The sequence below is a fragment of the Bos indicus genome, chromosome 17 (assembly GCF_029378745.1).
Source record: "Bos indicus isolate NIAB-ARS_2022 breed Sahiwal x Tharparkar chromosome 17, NIAB-ARS_B.indTharparkar_mat_pri_1.0, whole genome shotgun sequence".
NCBI classification, from domain to species: domain Eukaryota; kingdom Metazoa; phylum Chordata; class Mammalia; order Artiodactyla; family Bovidae; genus Bos; species Bos indicus.
Window position 1 is genome coordinate 70,175,114 of NC_091776.1, and position 26,282 is coordinate 70,201,395.

Here is a 26,282-nt window from a genome sequence, read left to right on the forward strand (position 1 = left end):
GGGGAAGACACTGGGGTCAGGACACTGCAGGAGGGGCCAGTGTAGGGAATGTTTCAGAGAACTGAGAACCATTGAGAATGTTGTTGTTGTTGTTCTGTTGCTAAATCATGTCCAACTCTTTTTGACCTCATGGACTGCAGCATACCAGGCTTCCCTGTCCTTCACTATCTCCCAGAGCTTGCTCAAACTCATGCCTGTTGTGTCGGTGATGCCATCCTTTGCATCTTGTCCTCTGTCGCCCCTCTCTCCTCCCACCTTCAGTCTTTCCCAGCATCAGGGTCTTTTCTAACGAGTCAGCTCTTTGCTTCAGGTGGCCAAAGTATTGGAGCTTCAGCTTCCGCATGACTCCTTCCAGTGAACATTCAGGGTTGATTTCCTTTAAGATTGACTGGTTTGATCTCCTTGCTGTTCAAGGGACTCTCAAGAGTCTTCTCCAGCACCACAGTTCAAAAACATCAATTCTTTGGCACTGAGTCGTCTTTATGGTCCGATTCTAACATCCATACATGACTACTGGAAAAACCATAACTTTGACAAGACAGACCTTTTTGGTAAAGTGATGTCTCTGCTTTTTAATATGCTGTCTAGGTTTGTCATAGCTTTTTTCCCAATGAGCAAGTGTCTTTTAATTTCATGGCTGCAGTCACCATCCGCAGTGATTTTGGAGCCCAAGAAAATGAAGTCTGCCACTGTTTCCATTTTTTTCTCCATCTGTTTGCCTTGAAGTGATGGGACCGGATGCTCTAATCTTTTTTTGTTGTTGTTGAATTTTAAGTCAGCTTTTTCACTCTCCTTTTACGCTTTCATCAAGAGGCTCTTTAGTTCCTCTTTGATTTCTTCCATTAGGGTGGGATAATCTGCATATCTGACGCAAGTTCTTGATATTTCTCCCAGCCATCTTGATTTCAGCTTGTGATTCATCAGAGTACATCTATTTCACATGATGTACTCTGCATATAAATTAAATAAGCAGGGTTACAGTATACAGCCTTGTTGTATTCCTTTCCCAATTTTTTTTTTAGATTAAAAAAAATTTTATTTATTTTAATTGGAGGCTAATTGCTTTACAGTGTTGTGGTGGTTTTTGCCGTCCATTGACGTGAATCAGCCATGAGTATACATGTGTCCCCCCGTCCTGAACCCTCCTCCCACCTCCCTCACCATTCCATCCCTCTGGGTTGTCCTAGCACACCAGCTTTGAGTGCCCTGCTTCCTGCCTCGAACTTGGACTGGTCATCTATTTCACATATGATAATATACATATTTCAGTGCTATTCTCTCAAATCACCCCACCCTCGCCTTCTCTCACAGAGTCCAAATGTCTGTTCTTTACACCTGTGTCTCTTGGTGTCTTTCATATAGGGTTGTCTTTACCATCTTTTAAATTCCATATATATGTGTTAATATACTATATTGGTGTTTTTCTTTCTGGCTTACTTCACTCTGTATAATAGGCTCCAATTTCATCCACCTCATTAGAACTGACTCAAATGCATTCTTTTTTGTAGTTGAGTAATACTCCATTGTGTATATGTACCACAGCTTTCTTATCCATTGATCTGCTGATGGACATCTAGGTTGCTTCCATGTCCTGGCTATTGTAAACAGTGCTGCGATGAACATTGGGGTACACGTGTCTCTTTCAATTCTGGTTTCCTCGGGTTGTATGCCCAGCAATGGGATTGCTGGGTCATAAGGCAGTTCTGTTTCCAGTTTTTTAAGGAATCTCCACACTGTTCTCCATAGTGGCTGTACTAGTTTGCAGTCCCACCAACAGTGTAAGAGGGTTCCTTTTTCTCCACACCCTCTCCACATTTATTGTTTGTAGACTTTTTGATGGCAGCCATTCTGACCAGCATGAGATGGTACCTCATTGTGGCTTTGATTTGCATTTGATAAGCAGTCAGTTGTTCCATGTAGGGTTCTAAATGTTACTTCTTGACCCACATGCAGGTTTCTCAGGAGGGAGGTAAGGTGGTCTGGTATTCCCATCTCTTTAAGAATCTTCAACAGTTTGTTGTGATCCACAGAGTCAAAGGCTTTAGCATAGGCAATGAAGTAGGTGTTTTTCTGGTATTCTCTTGCTTTTTCTATGACCCATCGGATGTTGGCAGTTTGATCTCTGATTCCTCTGCCTTTCTAAGTCCAGCTTGTACATCTAGAAGTTCTTGGTTCACTGTTGAAATGAACTATTGTTTACTTCAGTGAAATGAAGTGTACTGTTGAAGCCTAGCTTGAAGGATTTTGAGCATTACTTTGGTAACGTGTGAAATTAGTGCAATTGTACAGTAGTTAGAACATTCTTTGGCATTTGGGATTGGAATAAAAACTGACCTTTTCCAGTCCTGTGGCCATTGCTGAGTTTTCCAAATTTGCTGGCATATTGAGTGCAGCACTTTCACAGCATCATCTTTTAGGATTTGAAATAGCTTAACTGGAATTCCATCACCTCCACTAGCTTTGTTCATAGTAATGCTTCCTAAGACCCACTTGACTACACACTCCAGGGTGTCTGGCTTAAGGTGAGTGATGACACCATTCTGGTCATCCATGTCATTAAGACCTTTTTTGTACAGTTCTTCTGTGTATTCTTGCCACCTCTTCTTAATATCCTCTGTTTCCATTAGGTCCATGGTGTTCCCTGTCCTTTATTGTGCCATCTTTGCATAAAGTGTTTCCTTGGTATCTCTAGTTTTCTTGAAGAGATTGCTAGTCTTTCCTGTTCTGTAATGTGTTTTTAAAAGCTGGAATGTTACGGGTTCTCACCCCTTCCCCCTCTCCTTGCTATGCCTTCTCCTTTTTCTGACAGAATAGCTTTCCTGATCTGGAAAACCAAGGTCTCTTGATTCAGAGTCTCTCGAACAAATGCAGCTTTTGTCTGTGTTCTCTGAAATCTTTTCCCTGTATACCTGGTGGGAGGGCCTTGCTGTTCCCATCTTCTCCCCGGGTCTTTACCAGTGAAGCTCCCGGGGTGGCCGCTCCTCCCAGCCCAGGGGTAAGGCATAGTCCACCTCTGCTCCTCCTCCTTCCCTTGGACCTGGCCCTGCCCTTTACTGCCTGGGGAGCTCTTCAGCCTTCAAGGAAATCTTTTTGTGTGTGTCTGTCTTCCTCGTTGCCACTGGGAGAACTAATCAGGCTTACACAGGAAGTCTTTTGTTTTTCTTTCTTTTTTTTTAAACTCGGTTGAATATTTTATTTATCTTCCCTGTGTTAGTTTAGAAGTTGTGTACTCTTTCATTCTTCTTTTCCTGACTGCCGTAACAGATTTGTTTAACTTTTTCAGGTATAATGTTAATTGGTTTTTTTACCCTCTCCCCAAACAAGGTTCCTTTGATCACTTTAATTCTGCCTGTCGCTGTCCCCATTTATGTGCCCTACTGTAAGGTATTTTAATTCAGTTTACATTTTAAAATCTTCAGAACAATATTTTTTTTCTTTTGGCCGCATCATGCAGCATGTGGGATTTTAGTTCCCCCAACCAGGGATCCAAAAGTAGGTCTGCTTGTGATGAATCCTCTCAGATTTTGTCTAAAAATGTTTTTACTTTGCTTTCATTTTTGAAAGATATCTCACTGGTTATAGGAAGTCTGCGTTACCAGTTTTCTCCCCAGTCTTTGAAGATACTCCATTGTCTCATGACTTGCATTTGCATGCTGTTGATCTTTTGAAGATTCAGTGTTTGTCTTATTTCTTGAAGATTTAATATGATATACCTGGGTGTGGATTTTTTTTTTTTTTTTAAGTCTTTTAGCTCATTTTGAGATAGGTTATAGGTTTGGTTGGTGGTTTTCTTGTTTGTTTTTTTTCCCCCCATTTTGTGGCATGTCTTTCTGGAATAATTTTTTTGTCCATTGTTGCTGTTCAGTCGCTCTGTCATGTCAGACTCTGTGACACTATGGCCCACATAACTCCAGGCTTTCCTGTCCATCACCATCTCCTGCAGTTTGCTCAAACTCATGTCCATTGAGTCGATAATACCATCCAACCATCTCATCCTCTGTCCTCCTGCCTTCAATCTTTCCCATCATCAGGATCTCTTCTAGTAAGTCATCTCTTCGCATCAGGTGGCCAAAGTACTGGAGCTTCCGCTTCAGTATCAGTCCTTTCAGTGAAGATTCAGGGTTGATTTCCTTTAGGATTAACTGGTTTCATCTCCTTTCTTTCCAAGGGACTGTCAAGAATCTTTTGTCCATAGGCCTGTTACTCTCCTTTTCTCCTACAGTAACTTTGTATAGAATTTGACCTCAGTTACTTTTCTGTTGCTCTTTTTTATGTGAAATTAATTTTTGTGGACTTTTACAGTGAAGTGAGCTTTAGTTAAGCTTCCTAATTGCACTCATCTCACACGCTAGTAAAGTAATGCTCAAAATTCTCCAAGCCAGGCTTCAGCAATATGTGAACCATGAACTTCCTGATGTTTAAGCTGGTTTTAGAAAAGGCAGAGGAACCAGAGATCAAATTGCCAACATCCGCTGGATCATAAAAAAAGCAAGAGAGTTCCAGAAAAACATCTATTTCTGCTTTATTGACTATGCCAAAGCCTTTGTGTGGATCACAATAAACTGTGGAAAATTCTGAAAGAGATGGGAATCCCAGACCACCTGATCTGCCTTTTGAGAAATTTGTATGCAGGTCAGGAAGCAACAGTTAGAACTGGACATGGAACAACAGACTGGTTCCAAATAGGAAAAGAAGTTCGTCAAGGCTGTATATTGTCCCCCTGTTTATTTAACTTATATGCAGAGTACATCATGAGAAACGCTGGACTGGAAGAAACACAAGCTGGAATCAAGATTGCCGGGAGAAATTCAATAACCTCAGATATGCAGATGACGCCACCCTTATGGCAGAAAGTGAAGAGGAACTCAAAAGCCTCTTGATGAAAGTGAAAGTGGAGAGTGAAAAAGTTGGCTTAAAGCTCAACATTCAGAAAACGAAGATCATGGCATCCGGTCCCACCACTTCATGGGAAATAGATGGGGAAACAGTGGAAACAGTGTCAGACTTTATTTTTCTGGGCTCCAAAATCACTACAGATGGTGACTGCAGCCATGAAATTAAAAGACGCTTACTCCTTGGAAGGCAAGTTATGACCAACCTAGATAGCATATTCAAAAGCAGAGACATTACTTTGCCAACAAAGGTCCGTCTAGTCAAGGCTATGGTTTTTCCTGTGGTCATGTATGGATGTGAGAGTTAGACTGTGAAGAAGGCTGAGTGCCGAAGAATTGATGCTTTTGAACTGTGGTGTTGGAGAAGACTCTTGAGAGTCCCTTGGACTGCAAAGAGATCCAACCAGTCCATTCTGAAGGAAATCAGCCCTGGGATTTCTTTGGAAGGAATGATGCTGAAGCTGAAACTCCAGTACTTTGGCCACCTCATGCCAAGAGTTGACTCATTGCAAAAGACTCTGATGCTGGGAGGGATTGGGGGCAGGAGGAGAAGGGGACGACAGAGGATGAGATGGCTGGATGGCATCATTGACTCGATGGACGTGAGTCTGAGTGAACTCTGGGAGTTGGTGATGGACAAGGAGGCCTGGTGTGCTGTGATTCATGGGTTCACAAAGAGTCGGACACGAGTGAGCGACTGATCTGATCTGATCTGAATATCACAGAGCTCCCTCTTCTGTCCCTTTCGTGGTGTCCACAGGTGTGGAGGCTTGCTCCTCTTAACCACGCCTGGTCTGATCCTCTGTTTCCTTGTCTCCTTGTCCTTTTCCTGCTCAGTATCTACTCTGCTCCCAGCAGTTCCTCCTTGGCATGAATCCCTATCTGATTTTGAGGTCAGCACCTTCAGCTCTCACGTGAGCCGTGATTTTGGAGAGCACCAAACTCCTCTGTATTTCAGCTGCTGGTCTCAAATTGTGCCTCCACATTTTGCAGTGACTACTCACCGGCTGATTTAGGTTCTCCTGTCCTCAGGCTCCTCAGATACCACCTTCATTGCTCCTTTCAATGATGAAAGCTCATCTTCTTTGTACTCTGGTGCTGGATCAAGTCTTGGACACAGAATTCTGGGTGAAGCAGAAAAGGATAGCTCTATTGCTTTGCCAGGCAGAGAGGAACACAGTGGGCTAATCCCACAAAACCAAGTGTCCCAACTTGGGGAAGACAGTGACAGGTTTTATAATAATTGTTCAAGGAGGGTGTGATCAGCTCGTGGACATTCTTCTGATGGCTTGGTGGTGCGGCAATTAGGAGTCCACATCATCAACCTTCAGGTCCAGCTGGTCTGGGGTCTGCATGCTGTGTATTAGTCATTATCTTTTTCCGCCTGAAGTGGGTTTTAATATCCACAGAGCAGCTCAGAGATGGGGGTCCTTTAATGGGGAAACAGGACCCTGCCCCAAGGCTGCTCCTTTCTCCTTGGTCTCCCATCCTCTCCCTTCCCTGATTAACGGCTGCTTGAATCTGCCCATTGGAACCCAGGGAAGATCATGGAGCTGAATGAAGGGTGTTTCCTGCAATCAAAGAAATGAAGGACACAAAGGCCTTGTGGCCAGGACCCCACTTTTCTTCTCTACGAATGGTGGTCCTTTGACTTGGGTGATTTGTCCTCACCTGCTTGCATTTTGGGTTTTTAGAGTTAACTTGTCACCTGGTTTTGTTGTAGATGATACATAAGTTTTTGGTTTTTCTGCATGGTTTCTCTGTGTGTTTTATAAGGGTTCAGAGATTGAAACACTATGTGGCTGCCTTCACTCTCTTCCCCAAATCCTTTTCCTGCTTAATTTTTTTATAACTTAAATTTGACTCATTTAACTGGAAACCTCTTCAAATAATATCTATTTATATACCAAGTATTGGGAGATGCTAATTGTGTTAGAAATGCATTTGACTCCAAGTTAGAGAAAGTCAGAAGATGGCTTATGCAAATCAGGATTTGGTTTTTCTCACAGCCTGGTTGGAAAAGATGCTGATGCCGAGAAAGATTGAAGGCTAAAGGAGAAGGGGGTGCAGAGGATGAGAGGGCTTGATGGCATCACCAACTCAACGGACGTGAATTTAAGCAAACTTCCGGAGACAGTGAAGGACAAGGAATCCTGGTGTGCTGCAGTCCATGGGGTTGCATAGAGTTGGACATGACTTAGTGACCGAACAACAGCTGTTTGGGGATGTCATCAGAGACTCAGACTTTTAGATACTTTTCAGTTCACCATCCTGAGCATATTGGCCCTTTATCCTCAGAGAGGACTGTTCTGGCTTTGCACAAAAAGGGCAAGGAAGGTTGGTATCAGCTAGACCTGTCTGTTTATCAGGAAGGCAAAACTTGCCTAAAACCCCCACCTGCATTCTGCTTTTGTCTCATTGGCTATAGCTCTGTCACGGGACTCTTTAGCTACAGAAGAGGCTGGAACAAAAACCTTCCCAGCCTTTCTAGTGGATGCTAGTGAGGAAGTAGAGGCTGGGCATGGGGTGTGGGGTATCTGCGACCCACGTCTGCTTCTCTGCATCAGAGCATTCATGTTGCACTCTTGTTCCTTCCTTTGCACTTGAGTGGTGGCAGGGATCGAGGAAAGAATACTGGGCTGGGTTTTAGGAGACCCGAGTTTCGGTTCTTAACCAGACCCTAGATAATCACTTGATCTGAGATTAAGTTACAACTCTAGGCCTCTGTTTCTCAAATTGTAAAATTGAGAAAGTTTGTTCTCTAAGCATCTACCAGAATTATAATTCTGATACTGTGTTTTCATTGACTTTGAAATTTGTGATGGAGTGGGTATTTTCAGCTTGCAATCTCTTTTTCAATCAAATGGGTTATAACTTTGGGCAAGGTTGGGTGTATTGATCCCCCCCCTTTTTTTTTTGGTCTTTTCCCATACTGAATTATTTATTTCTCACTTTCAGGAACATTAGGAGAGAATGATATCACACCAGAAGTTTGAGAATAATGCCTTTATGTGCTTGGAGAATGTTTTGACGTCTATAAACCGTAGTTGTTCTATGTTTTACTTGGCGCCCCACTCCAGTGCTCTTGCCTGGAAAATCCCATGGATGGAGGAGCCTGGTGGGCTGCAGTCCATGGGTCACGAAGAGTCAGACACGACTGAGCGACTTCCCTTTCACTTTTCACTTTCATGCCCTGGAGAAGGAAATGGCAACCCACCCCAGTGTTCTTGCCTGGAGAATCCCAGGGACGGGGGAGCCTGATGGGCTGCCGTCTATGGGGTCGCACAGAGTTGGACACGACTGAAGTGACTTAGCCACATTAATATATGGAACCAGAGTAACCACTGAATTAGTAAGGGCAAAAATAATATAGTATGGGTCCTTAGGTAAGGCCATCTTAGGTAGGAAGTAGTCACTTCTCTTTCTGAAGAGAAGATCTGGACAAAATTACTCAGCTAATTTGGGAAGTAGATAAAAACATCACTTCCATTTAGAGTATTTAGTTTATCAATATTTATTTCTCATTCTTAACCGAGGCCTTGCTTCCTATTTTCTTGAGAAAATAGAAGTAACAGAGGAGACTATCACTGCATCTCCCCACGGCCAGCGTCTGTCACCACGTGGCTTGCTTTCCCTACCGTGAGGCAGATGAACTGTCCAGGTTCTTGTCTCTGGCAACATCTTCTGGTGCTGCACTTTCCGGTGCTTATACCAGGCCACCACACTAGCAGTCCCCCCCCCCCCCCCCTTTTCTGTATTAATTTTTCCCTCTTTACTGGATCATTTGCACCAGCATATAATGCTATTATTTTCCTATCCTGAAAAAAAAAATCTCTTTGATGCTGCTTCCTCCTGCAGCCAGTTCTCTGTCTCTTGGCTGCCCTTCAGCTCTCATCTCCTGAACATCTCCAGGCTCTATAGCACCTCTTTTTGTAGGCTCAAATTTACCTCATGAGGCTTTCGTTTTCCACCTTGCCACCAAAACTGTTTTTACTTTTGTGAGGTCACTTTGTTGTTCAGTCACTAAGTTGTGTCTGACTGTTTGCGACTGCAGTACTCCAGGCTCCCCTGTCCTCCCGGAGTGTGCTCAAACTCATGTCCATTGAGTTGGTGATGCTGCCTAACCATCTCATCCTCTGCTGTCTCCTCCTCCTGCCTTCAGTCTTTCTCTACATCAGGGTCTTTACCAATGAGTTGGCTCTTTGCGTCAGATGGCTAGAGTATTGGAGCTTCAGCATCTGTCCTTCCAGTGAATATTCAAGGTTGATTTCCTTCAGGATTGATGGGTTTGATCTCCTTACAGTCCAAGGGACTCTCAAGAGCCTTCTCCAGCACCACAGTTAGAAAGCATTAATTCTTTGGCGTTCAGCCTCCTTTATGATCCAACTCACATCTGTACATGATGACTGGAAAAACCATAGCTTTGACTATATGGGCCTTTGTCGGCAAAGTGACATCTCTGCTTTTTAATACCGTGTCTATGTTTGTTATAGCTTTTCTTCCAGGAAGCAAGTGTCTTTTAATTTCATGGCTACAGTCACCATCCACAGTGATTTTTTTAGCCCCCAAAAATAAAATCTGCCACTGCTTCCACTTTTTCTCCTTGTACTTACTATGAAGAAATGGGACTGGATGCCATGATCTTAGTTTTTGGAATGTTGAGTTTTAAGCCAGCTTTTTCACTGTCCTCTTTCACTTTCATCAAAACGCTCTTTAGTTCCTCTTTGCTTTGTTCCATAGGGATGGTGTCATCTGCATATCTGAGGTTATTGATATTTCTCCCGGCAATCTTGATTCCAGCTTGTGCTTCATCTAGGCTACTATTTTGCATGATGTGCTCTGCATATGTTAAATAGGCAGGGTGACAATATACAGCCTTGTACTCCTTTCCCAGTTTTGAACCAGTCATTTTTTTCATGTCTGGTTCTACCTGTTGCTTCTTGACCTGAATACAGATTTCTCAGGAGGCACGTAAGGTGTTCTGGTATCCCATGTCTTTAAGACTTTTCCATAGTTTATTATGATGCACATAGTCATAGGCTTTAGTGTAGTTAGTAAAGTGGAAGTAGATGTTTTTCTGGAACTCTCTTGCTTTCTCCACGATCCAGCGAATCTTGGCCATTTGACCTCTGCTTCCTCTGCTTCTTCAAAGCCCATCTGTACATTTGGAAGTTCTTGATTCACACGTTGCTGAAACCTAGCTTGAAGGGTTTTGAGCGTAAACTTACTAGCATGTGAAATGAGCACAATTTCATGGTAGTTTGAACATTTGTCGGCCTTGCCCTTCTTTGGAATTGGAATGAAAACTGACCTTTTTGAGTCCTGTGGCCACTGCTGAGTTTTCCAAATTTGCTGACATTTTGAGTGCAGATTTTTAACAGCATCATCTTTTAGGATTTGAAATAGCTCAGCTGGAATTTCATCACCTCTACTAGCGTTGTTTGTAGTTATGCTTCCTAAGGCCCACCTCACACTCCAGGATGTCTGGCTCTAGGTGAGTGACCACACCATTGTGTTTATGTGGGTCATTAAGACCTTTTTTGTACAGTCCTTTTGTGTATTCTTGCCATGTCTTCTTAATCTCTTCTGCTTCTGTTAGATGCTTACTGATTATGTCCTTTATCATGCCCATCCTTGCATGAAATGTTCCCTTGATATCTCCAGTTTCTGTGAGGCGATCTCTAGTCTTTCCCATTCTATTATTTTCCTCTATTTCTTTGCCTCGTTCATTTCAGAAGAATTCACCATTGATTTTAGTAAGTTCACTACTTCTGCTAAAGTCAGTTGTGAATTTCCTCTCACTTGCCTCACCAGGGAGCATTGGCCAGCCCACCATTCTCTCCTCTAAGAAGCCCATTCTTCTCCCAGCTCCCAGGTGGCCACCCTCTCACTCCTCTGCCTCTGCTCCTCCCACTTTCTTCTCCTGGTCCCTCCTCACCCAAGTCCCCCACCCCTAGTCCTTGCACTGCCTCTCTGTCTGCATCCCGCTCATGGCAGCCTTATCAAATCCCAGGTGATCCCCAGAGGTATGCACTCGCCCAGACCTCTCCCTTGAACTCTGGACTGCTGCCCGTGTGACATTGCTGCCTGCACCAGCTAGACGTCACAGCTCAGCGTGTCCATAGCCAAAGTCTGGATGTTCCTCACAGACCTCCCTGCTGAGTCTTCCCCTTTCCAGTAAAGGAAACACCCGTCCTTCCAGAGACTCAGGTCAGAAACCTGGGAGTCCTCCCTGCTAGCTCTTACTCCCTCATACCCCAACTGTGGTACCAAATGCCAAAATTATGTTGATTCAGCCTTCAGAATAGATGCAGACTCGAGCGCTTTTCAGCACCTCCACTTGCTACCATGGTGGTTCAGGCCATCATCGTGTCTCCCTTGAATGACTCCAGGAGCCTCATCCCTGGTCTCCTGCTTCCAGTCTTGTCCTTAGTCAGTCTCTTTACACAGGCCAGGGGCTGTTTCCCATCCTATGGACGGTAAAAACCAGAGTCCTTACTGTGACTTACAGGCCAGTCACCTTTTTTTGTTTTAACTATTTGTGGATCTTTTCTTTTTTTTTCATTTCTGCCATTATAGTTTTAATTTCCAAGAGTTCTTTTTTTGTTGTTGTTCTATGAATGTTCCTTCCACTAGAGAAGGGAATGGTAAACCACTTCAGTATTCTTGCCTTGAGAGCCCCATGAATAGTATGAAAAGGCAAAATGGTAGGATACTGAAAGAGGAACTCCCCAGGTCAGTAGGTGCCCAGTATGCTACTGGAGATCAGTGGAGAAATAACTCCAGAAAGAATGAAGGGATGGAGCCAAAACAAAAACAATACCCAGCTGTGGATGTAACTGGTGATAGAAGCAAGGTCCGATGCTGTAAAGAACAGTATTGCATAGGAACCTGGAATGTCAGGTCCATGAATCAAGCAAATTGGAAGTGGTCAAACAAGAGATGGCAAGAGTGAATATAGACATTCTAGGAATCGGCAAACTAAAATGGACTGGAATGGGTGAATTTAACTCAGATGACCATTATATCTACTACTGCGGGCAGGAATCCCTCAGAAGAAATGGAGTAGCCATCATGGTCAACAAAAGAGTCTGAAATGCAGTGCTTGGATGCAATCTCAAAAATGACAGAATGATCTCTGTTCATTTCCAAGGCAAACCATTCAGTATCACAGTAATTCAAGTCTATGCCCCAACCAGTAACGCTGAAGAAGCTGAAGTTGAATGGTTCTATGAAGACCTACAAGACCTTTTAGAACTAACACCCAAAAAAGATGTCCTTTTCATTATAGGGGACTGGAATGCAAAAGTAGGAAGTCAAGAAACACCTGAAGTAACAGGCAAATTTGGCCTTGGAATATGGAATGAAGCAGGGCAAAGACTAATAGAGTTTTGCCAAGAAAATGCACTGGTCATAGCAAACACCCTCTTCCAACAACACAAGAGAAGACTCTACACATGAACATCACCAGATGGTCAACACCAAAATCAGATTGATTATATTCTTTGCAGCCAAAGATGGAGAAGCTCTATTATACAGTCAACAAAAACAAGACCAGGAGCTGACTGGCTCAGACCATGAACTCCTTATTGCCAAATTCAGACTTAAATTGAAGAAAGTAGGGAAAACCACTAGACCATTCATGTATGACCTAAATCAAATCCCTTATGATTATACAGTGGAAGTGAGAAATAGATTTAAGGGCCTAGATCTGATAGATAGAGTGCCTGATGAACTATGGACTGAGGTTCGTGACATTGTACAGGAGACGGGGATTAAGACCATCCCCATGGAAAAGAAATGCAAAAAAGCAAAATGGCTGTCTGGGGAGGCCTTACAAATAGCTGTGAAAAGAAGAGAAGCGAAAAGCAAAGGAGAAAAGGAAAGATACAAGCATCTGAATGCAGAGTTCCGAAGAATAGTAAGAAGAGATATAAGAAAGCCTTCCTCAGCGATCAATGCAAAGAAATAGAGGAAAACAACAGAATGGGAAAGACTAGAGATCTCTTCAAGAAAATTAGAGATACCAAAGGAACATTTCATGCAAAGATGGGCTTGATAAAAAACAGAAATGATATGGACCTAACGGAAGCAGAAGATATTAAGAAGAGGTGGCAAGAATACACGGAAGAACTGTACAAAAAAGATCTTCATGACCCAGATAATCACGATGGTGTGATCACTCATCTAGAGCCAGACATCCTGGAATATGAAGTCAAGTGGGCCTTAGAAAGCATCACTATAAACAAAGCTAGTGGAGGTGATGGAATTCCAGTTGAGCTATTTCAAATCCTGAAAGATGATGCTGTGAAAGTGCTGCACTCAATATGCCAGCAAATTTGGAAAACTCAGCAGTGGCCACAGGACTGGAAAAGGTCAGTTTTCATTCCAATCCCAAAGAAAGGCAATGCCAAAGAATGCTCAAACTACCGCACAATTGCACTCATCTCACATGCTAGTAAAGTAATGCTCAAAATTCTCTAAGCCAGGCTTCAGCAATACATGAACCGTGAACTTCCTGATGTTCAAGCTGGTTTTAGAAAAGGCAGAGGAACCAGAGATCAAATTTCCAATATTTGCTGAATCATGGAAAAAGCAAGAGAGTTCCAGAAAAAACTTCTAGTTCTGCTTTATTGACTATGCCAAAGCCTTTGACTGTGTGGATCACAATATACTGTGGACATTTCTGAAAGAGATGGGCATACCAGACCACCTGACTTGCCCCTTGAGAAATCTGTATGCAGGTCAGGAAGCAACAGTTAGAACTGGACATGGAACAACAGACTGGTTCCAAATAGGAAAAGGAGTTTGTCAAGGCTGTATATTGTCACCCTGCTTATTTAACTTACATGCAGAGTATATCATGAGAAACGCTGGACTGGAAGAAACACAAGCTGGAATCAAGATTGCCGGGAGAAATTCAATAACCTCAGATATGCAGATGACACCACCCTTATGGCAGAAAGTGAAGAGGAACTCAAAAGCCTCTTGATGAAAGTGAAAGAGGAGAGTGAAAAAGTTGGCTTAAAGCTCAACATTCAGAAAACGAAGATCATGGCATCCGGTCCCATCACTTCATGGGAAATAGATGGGGAAACAGTGTCAGGCTTTATTTTTCTGGGCTCCAAAATCACTACAGATGGTGACTGCAGCCATGAAATTAAAAGACGCTTACTCCTTGGAAGGCAAGTTATGACCAACCTAGATAGCATATTCAAAAGCAGAGACATTACTTTGCCAACAAAGGTCCGTCTAGTCAAGGCTATGGTTTTTCCTTTGGTCATGTATGGATGTGAGAGTTAGACTGTGAAGAAGGCTGAGTGCCGAAGAATTGATGCTTTTGAACTGTGGTGTTGGAGAAGACTCTTGAGAGTCCCTTGGACTGCAAGGAGATCCAACCAGTCCATTGTGGAGATCAGCTCTGGGATTTCTTTGGAGGCAATGATGCTGAAGCTGAAACTCCAGTACTTTGGCCACCCCATGCGAAGAGTTGACTCATTGGAAAAGACTCTGATGCTGGGAGGGATTGGGGGCAGGAGAAGAAGGGGATGACAGAGGATGAGATGGCTGGATGGCATCATTGACTCGATGGACGTGAGTCTGAGTGAACTCCGGGAGTTGGTGATGGACAGGGAGGCCTGGCGTGCTGCGATTCATGGGGTTGAAAAGAGTCGGACACAACTGAGCAACTGAACTGATGTTTGTTCCTTTGAAAAGAAAAGGACTTCCTTGGTGGTCCACTGGTTAAGACTTCACCCTCCAGTGTAGGAAATGTGGGTTTGATACCTGGTCGGAGAGCTAAGATTCCACATGCCTTGCAGCCAAAAACTCAAAACATGAAATAGAAGCAATATGGTAACACATTCAAAAAATTCAAAAAATAATAATAATGACATCCTCGAGGCTTGTAACTTTTTGAGGTTAATATAGTGATTCGTTTTTAAGATTTCTGCCCTCTCTTCTAAGCTGCTTTTTTGTGTGTGCCTTTGTTCACTGTCGCATGTGAGAGCCTTTCCTCAGTCCTCGAGAGATCCTTCTCTTGTCAGCCCACGTTTAAGAGTTAGGCGCTAAAACTCAAATTTAGAAGATAGATACGTCTATTATATTTGTATGCATAGGAACTTGTAAATTGAGGGTTTCCCTTTAGGCTTTTGACAGTTTCACTGGGAGACCTCCATCTTTCAGTATTGGAAGGCTTTTTCCCTTAGGCTGATCAGCTTTCCCCAGAGGAGAGAATCCTCCAGACTCCTTCTGGGTTGAGGTGGAGTGGAGTGGAGGCGGCGGTTACAGACTTGGCGGCAGGCGGAGGAGGGGGATGTGGGTCTCATTGTTGGGTATGTAGACTCTTGGTTCAGGACCATCTCTTGAGCTCTGCCTGGTTTTGGAGAGTCCAGTGCCACTCAGGTTCATTCTCTCCAGAGATAAGCCTGACTCTGCCCGTGTGAATAATGGGGTCCAGGGGGATCCAGCCTCTTCTTACAGGCTTGCAAAACAATCCTGTGTTTTCATCCCAACCCAGGACTCCGCACTTCCTGATGCCGCTCATTCCCACCCCTTTCTTGGGTCTGTGCCACCATGCACTTGCCTCTTGCCCCCCAGAAACTGAGTTCTCTCTCTCTCACCTGTTGATTCAGTTGCCACCCTCCTGCCTGCTTTCTGTCCTCTAAGATTTGTTGGCGTCTCTTGTTTAACATTGTTGTCTCTTGTCTCTTTCTTTGTGGGCTTACACCTTTTTAAAGTATTTGCTGTTATTTTAGTGAGGTTTTTGGAAAGAAAGGAAATAGATGGAGAGTCGATGGTAGAAGGAAGTACTTGTGCAGAGGGGTGTGATTCTTTTCCATTAAAAGTTATGGACAAAGCTGTTCAAAATTTTTTCAAACAAAAGAAATCTGTAATACAGGAAACACCAATCTCTTGTAATGCCTCCCTGAGAGAGAACCGCTAGTAACAGTTTGGTATTCTGGAGGTCTTTTCAGGATTTTAATATATATAATACAATAATTTATGTACACATATATACATGCATATGGACATGTTTTTATGTATACATACATTTTGTACCTATTTATTTGGTATGTATTAATTCTAACATGGGTACTGGAAATACAAAAATTACTAATAACTTTTTTTTTTTAAGTTACACATATCATATTTTACCTACCATGAGGTGGTGGTGGTGGTTGTTCAGTCGCTCAGTCGTGTCCACCTCTTTGAGACCCCGTGGGCTGCAGCACGCCAGGCCAGGCTTCCCCGTCCTTCAGCATCTCCCAGGTTTGCTCAGACTCTTGTCCGTTGAGTTGATGATGCCATCCAACCATCTCATTCTTTGTTGCCCCCTTCTCTTCCTAGCCTCAAGCTTTGTTTTTTCATCCAGCAGGTTTTCTGGAGTACCTTCCATTTCAGTATCTTTAGTTCTATTTATAAAAAAATGACTATGCATCGTTGATTGAATTTGACATTGATTAGAATTTAAGATGTTCTCTTTTGATAGGTATTTGTGGTGATTTTCTCTTATTTATTATTATGAAAATAGGTGAATTTCTTTATTTTCTTTTTTTTCCATTCTTTTTCAAATTCTTTTTCCATTTATGCTATTGCAGAATATTGAGCAGAGTTCCCTGTGCTGTACAATAGGTCATTGCTGATTATCTGTTTTAAATATAGCAGTGTGTACATGTCCACCCCAAACTCCCAGTCTATCCCTCCACCCCCTCCCTCCCTCCCTCCTGGTGACCTAAAGTTCATTCTCTTAAGTTTGTGAGATATTTCCGTTTTGTAGATAAATTCATTTGTATTTCTGTTTTGTAGATAAATTCATTTGTATCATTTTTCAAAAGACTTTGCCTATAAGTGATACCATAGGACATTTGTCTCTCTCTGTCTCCTCACTTAGTATGATGATCTCCAGGTCCATCCATGTCGCTGCAAATGGCATTATATCATTTTTTTTTTTTTACGGGCAAATAGTATTCCTTTGTATGTGTGTACCATATCTTCTTTATCAGTTTATCTGTTGATGGACATTTAGGTTGCTTCCATGTTCTGGCTATCGTTAATAGTGCTGCAGCGAACATTGGGAGTTTAATTTCTCTATGTATACTTTTGCCAGCCAGTTTTTTAAAACCTATGACTGAGTGAGGTAACCTGCAGAAGCAGGGAAAGATTTGGAGTGGCTGACAGGTCAGAGTTCCCGAGTAACCGGTCTTCTTGACCACGCTGTTAACATCAGTACGCTGTCACTGCCCCGCTGTTTTCTTAGTAGGTTTTCCCTTCTTATTTTATCTTGCTTCTGTTTTACTCTTGTTATAAATCCCCTGGCCAGATTTCAGTTAAACTAATGCACTCTGTTCTGTTAAGTCCTAGAACTGCCATTAGGCATTTGCTTATTTTACAACTTTTAATCTCCTGGGTATGTAAATGAGAAGTAGAGCTGCTGTCTTTTACTAATCAAATATTTTTCAGTCCTGTGAACGAAAAAAAATTGAGAATGTTAATTCTCAACTCATTGTATTTGAAAAGTCAGAGTTTTTTACTTTCACCTCTTGAATTGATAAGAACTAGAGTATAAAGTTTTTTAGCTTTATTTCTAGTGTAAGTAGAGCTAAGATTTTGACCTGAAAAAGTTAAATATGTGTATTTTTAATCTATATTTTGGTGTTATCGAATAATAAGCCACAGTTTTCTGTGAGAAAGCAATGACCATAGGAAACAGTAATTTGGGAATAGGTATCAGCTCCAACATCATCAGGTGTGTCTCTCTGATTTTTTATTTTTCACTGCCGTAGGCTTTACTATGAACAAAAAATTCTGCGAAAGGTCTTTGAAGAGTGGAAAGAAGAGTGGTGGGTTTCCCATCGAGAGTGGAAACTCCGTGTTCGAGCTGACTGTCACTACAGGTCAGATTTCATGTTATATTACTTTAATTTTACTGGTGAAGTGAAGTGAAAGTTCCTCAGTCGTATCCAGCTCTTTGCGACCCCATGGACTATACAGTCCATGGAATTCTCCAGGCCAGAATACTGGAGTGGGTAGCCTTTCCCTTCTCCAGGGGATCTTCCCAACCCAGGGATCGAACCCAGGTCTCCCGCATTGCAGGTGGATTCTTTATCAGCTGATCCACCTGGGAATTTTACTGGTACACATTATCAAATAATTACTTGTTGGCATGATCCTAGATCAAAGGAAGATAAGTCTTTTTTTTCCTAGTTTTGTTGAAATATAATTGACATATATGAATTACTGTATGACTTTTAGGTGTACAGAATAGATATTTGACTTACATATTGTAAAATGATTGCCACAATAAATTTAGTTAACATTCATCATCTCATATAACTGCAATAAAAAACAATGAGGAAAAAATTTTCTCCTTGTGATGAGAACTTTCAGGATTTATTTTCTTAACAATTATCAGGTATTCTCTTAACAACTGTCATATATATCATACCGCAGTGGTAAGTGTAGTCGTCATATTGTACCTTGTATCCCCAGAACTTATTAGTGTTATACCTGGAAGTTTGTACCTTTTGACCACTCCCCTAACCCCATGCCTCTGGTAAACCACAAATCTGATCTTTTTCTCAGGTGTTTTTTTTTTTTTTTTTTAAAGAGTGCACATGTGAGATCAATGTTTGTCTTTCTGTGACATACTTCTCTTAGCTTAATGCCTTCAGATTCCATCCATGTTGTCAAAAATGACAGGATTTCTTCTTTTATATATGTATATGTGTGTGTATATATATATAGTTTTTGTGGAATTTCCTCATTTTTAAATGGCTGAATAGATTCCACTTTATGTATTTGGGTTGGCCAAAAAGCTCGTTCTGTTTTTTCTGTAATGAGCTTTTTGACCAACCTAATGGATACAACTTCACCCATTCATCCATCTGTGGCCTCTTAGTTTGTTGCCCTGTCTTGGCTTTTGTAAATAATGCTGCTATGAACATGGTCGTGCAGATATATTTTCAAGTTAGTGTTTTTGTTTCCTTTGGATATATTCCCAAAAGTGGGATTTCTGGATTGTCTGGTAGTTCTATTTTTAATTTTTTGAAGAGCCTGCATACTGTTTTCCTTAGTGGCTATTACCAATTTACAAATCGTACCAGCAGACCGCAAGGTTCCCTTTTCTCTATATCTTCATAATCATTTATCTTTCTTTTTTAATCTCTTATTTTAGGGAGACCTAATTTCCTACTTTTTTTTAAAGTAAAATTGGTTTATAGCATTATATAAATTTCAGATGCACAGCATTATTATTCTATCTTGTCCTTTTGGTAATGGCCTAGAGGTGTGAGGTGATATCTCATTGTGATTTTGATTTGTATTTTCCTGATGACTAGTTATCTTTAAGTATCTTTTCATGTACCTGTTGGCTGTTTGTGTATCTACTTTGAGAAAATGTCTGAGTCATTTGCCCATTTTTATTTATTTTTGTTGAGAATTAGTATGTTAAATGGAGAAGGCAATGGTACCCCACTCCAGTACTCTTGTCTGAAAAATCCCATGGATGGAGGAGCCTGGTAGGCTGCAGTCCATGGGGTTGCTAGGAGTTGGACACTACTGAGCGACTTCCCTTTCTCTTTTCACTTTCACGCATTGGAGAAGGAAATGGCAACCCACTCCAGTGTTCTTGCCTGGAGAATCCCAGGGATGGGGGAGCCTGGTGGGCTTCCGTCTATGGGGTCGCACAGAGTCGGACACGACTGACGCGACTTAGCAGCAGCAGTATATTAAACACATGCGTTGCATTAATGCTCATTTAGAAAAAGAATGGTTAAAGGAAGTTGTATAATTTTTAGATTGGATAAAGATGAAAACATTGGGGATTCTGGAACAGTATTTACTTTCATTTAATACATATTCTTATTTTTCCTACCATAGGACTTTTGAGCGCCCCAAGAGCTTAATTGTTGTTATCTATTTAAAAAAGTAACCTCACTTTTCAGTCTTTTATCTTTTACCTTTGACCACTTTTAAATTGGATTATTTGATTTTTTGCTATTGAGTTTATATATTTGGATATATATATTTATATATATCTTTATATATTTGGATATTAATCCCTTATCAGATACATGGGTTGCAAATATGTTTTCCCATTTTGTAGGTTGTCTTTTTCACTTTATTGACTGTATTTGCTGTGCATAAGCCTTTCGGTTTACTGCAGTCCTCCTTGTTTATTTCTTATGTTGTTGCTGTGCTTTAGGTATCATATCCAAAGAATCAGTGCTAAGACCTATGTGGAGGAGCTTTTTTCTTGTGTTATGTTTTCTCCTGGGAATTCCATGGTCTTGCATTTAAGTCTTTAATCCGTTTCTATTTAATTTTTGTGAGTGGTGTTAGATAGGGGTCTAGTTTCATTCTTTTACATGTGACTATCCAATTTTCTCAGCACCCTTTATTGAAGAGACTGTGTTTCCCCCCATTGATTCTTGGCTCTGTTGTCAAGTATTAGTTGACTGTATATATTTGGGTTGATCTGGGGGCCCTGGATTCTGTTCCATTGGTCTCTGTGTTTTTTATGCCAGAACACTGTATGTGCTGTGCTTAGTTGCTCAGTCGTGTCTGACTCTTTGCAACCTCATGGGCTGTAGCCTGCCAGGATCCTCTGTCCAGGGGGATTCTCCAGGCAAGAATTCTAGAGTGGATTGCCATGCCCTCCTCCAGGGGATCTTCCCAACCCAGGGATCAAACCCGAATCTCCTGCATTGCAGGTGGATTGTTTACTGTCTGAGCCACCAGGGAAGCCTATGACATTGTATACTACCGCTTTATAGTATAGCTTGAAAACAGGAAGTGTGATGTCTCCTGCTTTGTTCTTCCTGAGGATAGCTTTGACTATTTGAGGTCTTTAGTAGTTCCACATAACTTTTGGGATTTTTTTTTCTACTTCTGTAAAGATGAGATTGGAATCTTGGTTGGGGTTGCATTGAATCTATAGATGACTTTTGGTAGTATTGACATTTTAACAATATTTTCCCAGTTCATGAACATGGACGACCTTTCTGTTTATCTGTATCTTCTTTGATTTCTTTCATTAGTGTCTTGTAGCTTTCAGAGTAGAGACCTTTCACTTCCTTGGTTAAATTTATTCTTAAATATTTTGTGTTTTTTTTTGATGCGATTGTAAATGGGATTGATTTAGTTCTTTCTTTTTCAGATAATTTGTTGTTACTGTAGAGAAATGCTACTTATATTTTACATTAATTTTATATCCTATGGCTTTGCTGAGTTCATTGATTAGATCTAAAAGTTTTTTGGTTGAGTCTTCAGGAGTTTCTATATATAAAATCATGGCATCTTCAAATTGAGACAGTTTTACTTCTTCCTTTCCAATTCTGATGCCTTTTATTTCTTTTTCTTGCCCACTTGCTCTGGCTGGGACTTCCAGTACTATGTTGAGTAGGAGTGGTGAGAGTAGGCACCCTTGTCTTGTTCCTGAACTCAGAGGAAAAGCTTTCAGCCTTTCTCCATTGAGTATGTGCTAGACATGGGCTCGTGATATGTGGCATTTATTATATTGAGACACTGATGATCTTTCGGTTTTCTTTTTTCATTCTATTAACGTGGTGTGTCATATCGGTTGAGTTTGTGGTGCTTGGACCATCCTTGTAAGGAGAAGAGTTTTGTATTATTTTCTGTTTTTCTTCAAATTCTTTTTAGAGTAAGCAAGATCAGAGTCCTAAATTAAACCCAAGGCACAGTACTGTATGCATGTGAACTTATACACACAGAGGTAACCCTCTAATTCAGGTAAACCATTATGTACTGATCATGTTAATGATTAGAATAGATTTTTCCTCACCAGCTCCCACTGCTATATAATTTCTAATTCTGTTTTCTAAACCAGTAGAGTTACTTTAGTTTATATTGCTTGGGAAGAAGTATATGCCCAATATAGAACTTTAAGAAAACAGAAAAGAGGGACTCCCTGACAGTCCAGTGGTTAAGATTCCATATTCTCAATTGCAAGGGTCATGGGTTTGGTCCCTGGTCAGGGAACTAAGATCCTCCATGCTGCACAACACAGCCAAATAAAATAAAGTTTAAATTAAAAAAGAAAATAGAAAAGAAAGAGAAAAAACTTTAAAAAATTATTTATTTTTTAGTGATAGAAGAAACTCTTAATCCATGACATTTGTATTCCCAGGGATGTGAAAAAAGTAAAAATTGGGAATTCTATCACATACATATTTTCTATACCTTTTTTAAAAGTAAAAACTTAATATATCTCACATATTGTATCTTTTCCAATTGGTATTCACTCGTAATCACGTCTTTAGGCTCTCTGGGGTAGGGTTTCTGATTTATGGATATTTCAGATAAAGTATAGACAATGTTTTTATTAGGGGTTTCCCTGGTGGTTCAGTTGGTGAAGAATCTGCCTGCATTGTAGGAGACCCCAGTTCGATTCCTAGATTGGGAGGATCCGCTGGAGAAGGGATAGGCTACCCACTCCAGTATTCTTGGGCTTCCCTTGTGGCTCAGCTGCTAAAGAATCTGCCTGCAATGCGGGAGAGCTGGGTTCCCCTGGAGAAGGGAAAGGCTACCCACTCCAGTATTCTGGCCTGGAGAATTCCATGGACTATATATATAGTCCATGGGGTCGCAAAGAGTCAGACATGACCTGAGCGATTTTCACTTTCACTTTCACATAGACAATGTTGAATCATTCTAGTAAGCTGGCAGAGTGTGAAATCAAGTCTTAGGAAATGGGATAGTGAAGAGATGGAGGGACTGACAGTCCTGTGGATAATGTATGTATTGAGGAGGAAAAGACAAAGGAGGACGCTGACCATGTTTTAAGTGCAAAGGAGAACTGGTGTTTTCCATGGCGTGGGTGAGTAAGAAATGATTGTCTTTCCAAATGCTGCAGCTCGGTGGATGCTGAAGATGAAGTCACGCTCAGGTAATTCATGCCTTTTTCCCCTTAGTGATAACATAAGGTGCGGAGAACAACTCTCTGTCAAGGAGGACACATTTCACTGTGATTGTAGGAAATTAAGCTTTTAGTCATTCTTTATGACCCCATGGACTGTAGCCCTCCAGGCTCCTGTGTCCAAGGCATTTTCCAGGCAAGGATGCCGGAGTGGGTTGACATTTCCTTCTCTAGGGGGTCATCCCAATCCAGGGATTGAACCCACGTCTCCTGCTTGGCAGGTGGGTTCTTTACCTCTGAGCCACCAGGGAAGCCCAGCTTAGGATATGGATTGGTTTTTCTGTGTCAGAAGTGTTCTGTTAATTTTTCCTGTGTTCAGAACGGACTGGGTATGTCAGATTAAGAGTTGTTTTGTTTTAAAGAAACACTGCTTGCTTTTGTGGCTCCTCAGGTATTACTTGTACAGCCTGATGTTCCAGACCTGGAAGACCTACGTGTATCAGCAACGGGAGGTGAGGAGCAAGTACCTGAGAGCCGAGAATCATGGTGAGAAGAGGAAGTACATGCTAAAGAAAATGCCTCCATTTACTTGTTTTTGCTTTTCCCCCCCTTTATTAAGACTTTATTGGGAGTCCCCTGGTGGTCTCATGGTTAGGATTTGACATTTTGTCTGCTGTGGTCTGGGTTCAGTCCCTTGGTTGGGAAACTTGGGATATTGAGCAGAGGTGGTGAGGAGTCATCCTTGCTGTATACTTGGTTAGTGGAAAAGCTTTTGAGTTCCTCACCATTAAGTATGGTATAGGCTTCTTGTAGATATTCGTTATCAAGTGGAGTAAAACCCCTCCCTTTTCCTAGTTTACTGAGAGCCCAGATTTACTTTCATAGAAGCTTCTGTGAAGGACAAGTACATTGTCTTTGAGAGAGAATAACTCTGAGTCAAAGGGAAGAATTGATTGACTCCCCTTCCTGTTTTCCCGGATGTGTGATTTCTCAGCAGGAGCTCCTGTGATCACATCCCCATGGTTTATCTCCATGCGGCATGGTTTGGGCACCTACAACTCACGTCATCATGGTTTGTGTGAACAAATCACCAGGTTCCCACCCTGCTGCTGCAGCGTGCTGGCCGTGTTTCTCCCACAGCACATGGGGCTGCTGTCTGTCTTGCCACTGTGTGTCAGATCACACTGCTGGCTTCTGATCTTCTTGGTCCAGGTTGACCCTTAGTCATCTTGTGACAGTTCAGCTCTGGTTGGTATCTGGTTCCTCTGTGAGTTGAACTCAGAAACCTGTTTGGGTAAATCTAAGGAAAAAACGCATACTGAATGATAATGTCACCTCCTGCTATTTCTCATAACCATGAACGCCCTGTAGGCCCCTCAGACTCAGCAGGTCCCTTGGACGCCTTGTCCACTGCACCCTGGGTAGACCTGCTCTTCCTGTAGCTAAGAGAGACCTCACTTAGGAATGGCTTCCCCATGCCCACAGCATTCAGCTGTCTTCTCTTAGGGCACGGCTCCCTGAGCTGTCACTTGCATTCTTCTTTGTCACTGCCTGATAGTAAACGTTATAAGGCCCTCTTCTTTCATCTTTTTTCATTTGTTTTCTCCTTTTTATAGATAATCTCATTTCAGTTCAGTTCAGTCGCTCAGTTGTGTCCGACTCTTTGCGACCCTATGAACCGCAGCACACCAGGCCTCCCTGTTTGCAAATGTACCTCTAAAGGAGGCACCATTTTGCAGGTGAGGAACTTGTGTGGGGTTACTTAGCTAAGTGACAAGGACAGTACTCAGGCCCAGCTTGTCTTACTTAGCAGCCTGTGCTCTAAAACCGCAGTGCCATGCTGGTCCTTCTTGCCTGAGATGTGCTGATTCCGGAGCTGGGGTGGGCCCACAGAAAACTGTGAAGTGAAAGTCGCTCAGTTGTGTCTGCCTCTTTGCAACACCATGGACCTGTTGCCCACCAGGCTCACCTAGTCTGTGGAATTCTCCAGGCAAGAATACTAGAGTGGTTTGCCATTCCCATCTCCAGGGGATCTTCCCAACCCAGGGATCGAACCTGGGTCTTCTGCTTTGCAGGCAGATTCTTTATCTTCTGAGCCACCAGGGAAGCCCAAGGAAGCTACATATTAAATTCTTTTTCATCTTTTGATGTGATTTGTCAACAACGATGAAATACAAAGTAAAGCTATAGTCCTCCTGTCCACATTTTAGAGAATGTGCTGAAAATGTTTTACATATTTTTATTTTCTCCTTTATGTTCTTTAAAAAAAAAAAAAAAAAACTTCACCAGTAGTGACTCTCACAGTGAAAATGGAATTTACTATAAAGGGAGGCCCGTGGACCTTTGCCCTTCCTGTATGTAGTAAATTCTCTTTGCTCTGGGATCATTACTGACCCTTTTTATTTTGTCTCACAAATAAATACAGATAGTATCCTTTCCTTTTTATCTTGCCTATTCTACTTTACAAATATTGTTTCAAACAGCAAATTTTATAATATGACTTCTTTTTTAACCTTATATTGCTAAGTAGCTTCAGTTGTGTCTGACTCTTTGCGACCGCATGGACTGTAGCCCACCAGGCTCCTCTATCCGTGGGGATACTCTAGGCAAGAATACTGGAGTGGGGTGCCATTTCCTACTCCATTAACCTTATATTAATGGAAATTTAAAAAATCCACAAAATGGAAAGATAGAATAATGAACTTCTGTGTACCCATCACCCAGCTTCCAGTTGTTATCAACTCACTAGTCTTGTTACATCTGTATCCCTATTCACTTCCCTGCTTCCTTTGTTATTTCATGTGTAGGTATTGAAGAGTATATAACTCTATAAAAAATAAGGACTTTTAGAGATATCTGAACAGTGCAGTGCATTGGTTTTCCTTTAAATGTTTTGTAAATGTCATCACTTACGTAACTGTTCTTTGCATCTTGCATCTTTATTAAGTTTGTAGAGCTTCACAACTTTTCCAGCAGAGGGCACTGGAAGACCGGAGGAATTTAGATACTCAGCGGAGGGACCCGTCTGAGGGCCTCTGAGCTTTTTTGTCTTAAGCCAGAGTAATCCACCTTTCTTAACCCCTTCTTGGAAATCTTTTTGGTGCATCTAGATGCAAAGCGAAATATGCGACGGGCCTGGAAGTCCTGGTTGGTCTACGTGGTTTTCCGTAGGACCAAACTTGAGATGCAGACCACTGCCCTGGAGTTCAGGCAGCGGAGTATTCTGTGGTGAGTGTGCTGCACGGCCCTACAGATCAGCAACATTCGTTTTTACCTCATCATTGCTTTATGCTGCTGGAAAGCCAGCATAAAAACCCACCTTAAAACAACATTTTGAATATAATTGATACGTAGTAAATATTTATTGGTACCTTGTTCAGCATTAAGATCAGGTTTTCACAAAATCATAAGTAACACTAATTGAGTATTTACTGTTAAGCCTTGTGTTAAGTTTCTGAGTATGTTGATTTTTTAATGTAAAGTGTCCCATTTACTCCTTACCATAAACTGTA

At 41.8% G+C, this 26,282-nt stretch overlaps 1 protein-coding gene across 1 annotated transcript in view; it reads left to right on the forward strand.

Annotated features, from left to right (window-relative positions):
- SFI1 (SFI1 centrin binding protein) overlaps positions 1-26,282 on the forward strand; it is an 88,169-nt gene that overhangs the window by 13,661 nt on the left and 48,226 nt on the right. The window contains exons 5-7 of the mRNA XM_070768937.1: positions 17,678-17,788; positions 23,222-23,316; positions 25,881-25,998. Of these exons, the coding sequence (XP_070625038.1) occupies positions 17,678-17,788; positions 23,222-23,316; positions 25,881-25,998 (324 nt within the window). The remainder of the gene's footprint in view (positions 1-17,677; positions 17,789-23,221; positions 23,317-25,880; positions 25,999-26,282) is intronic.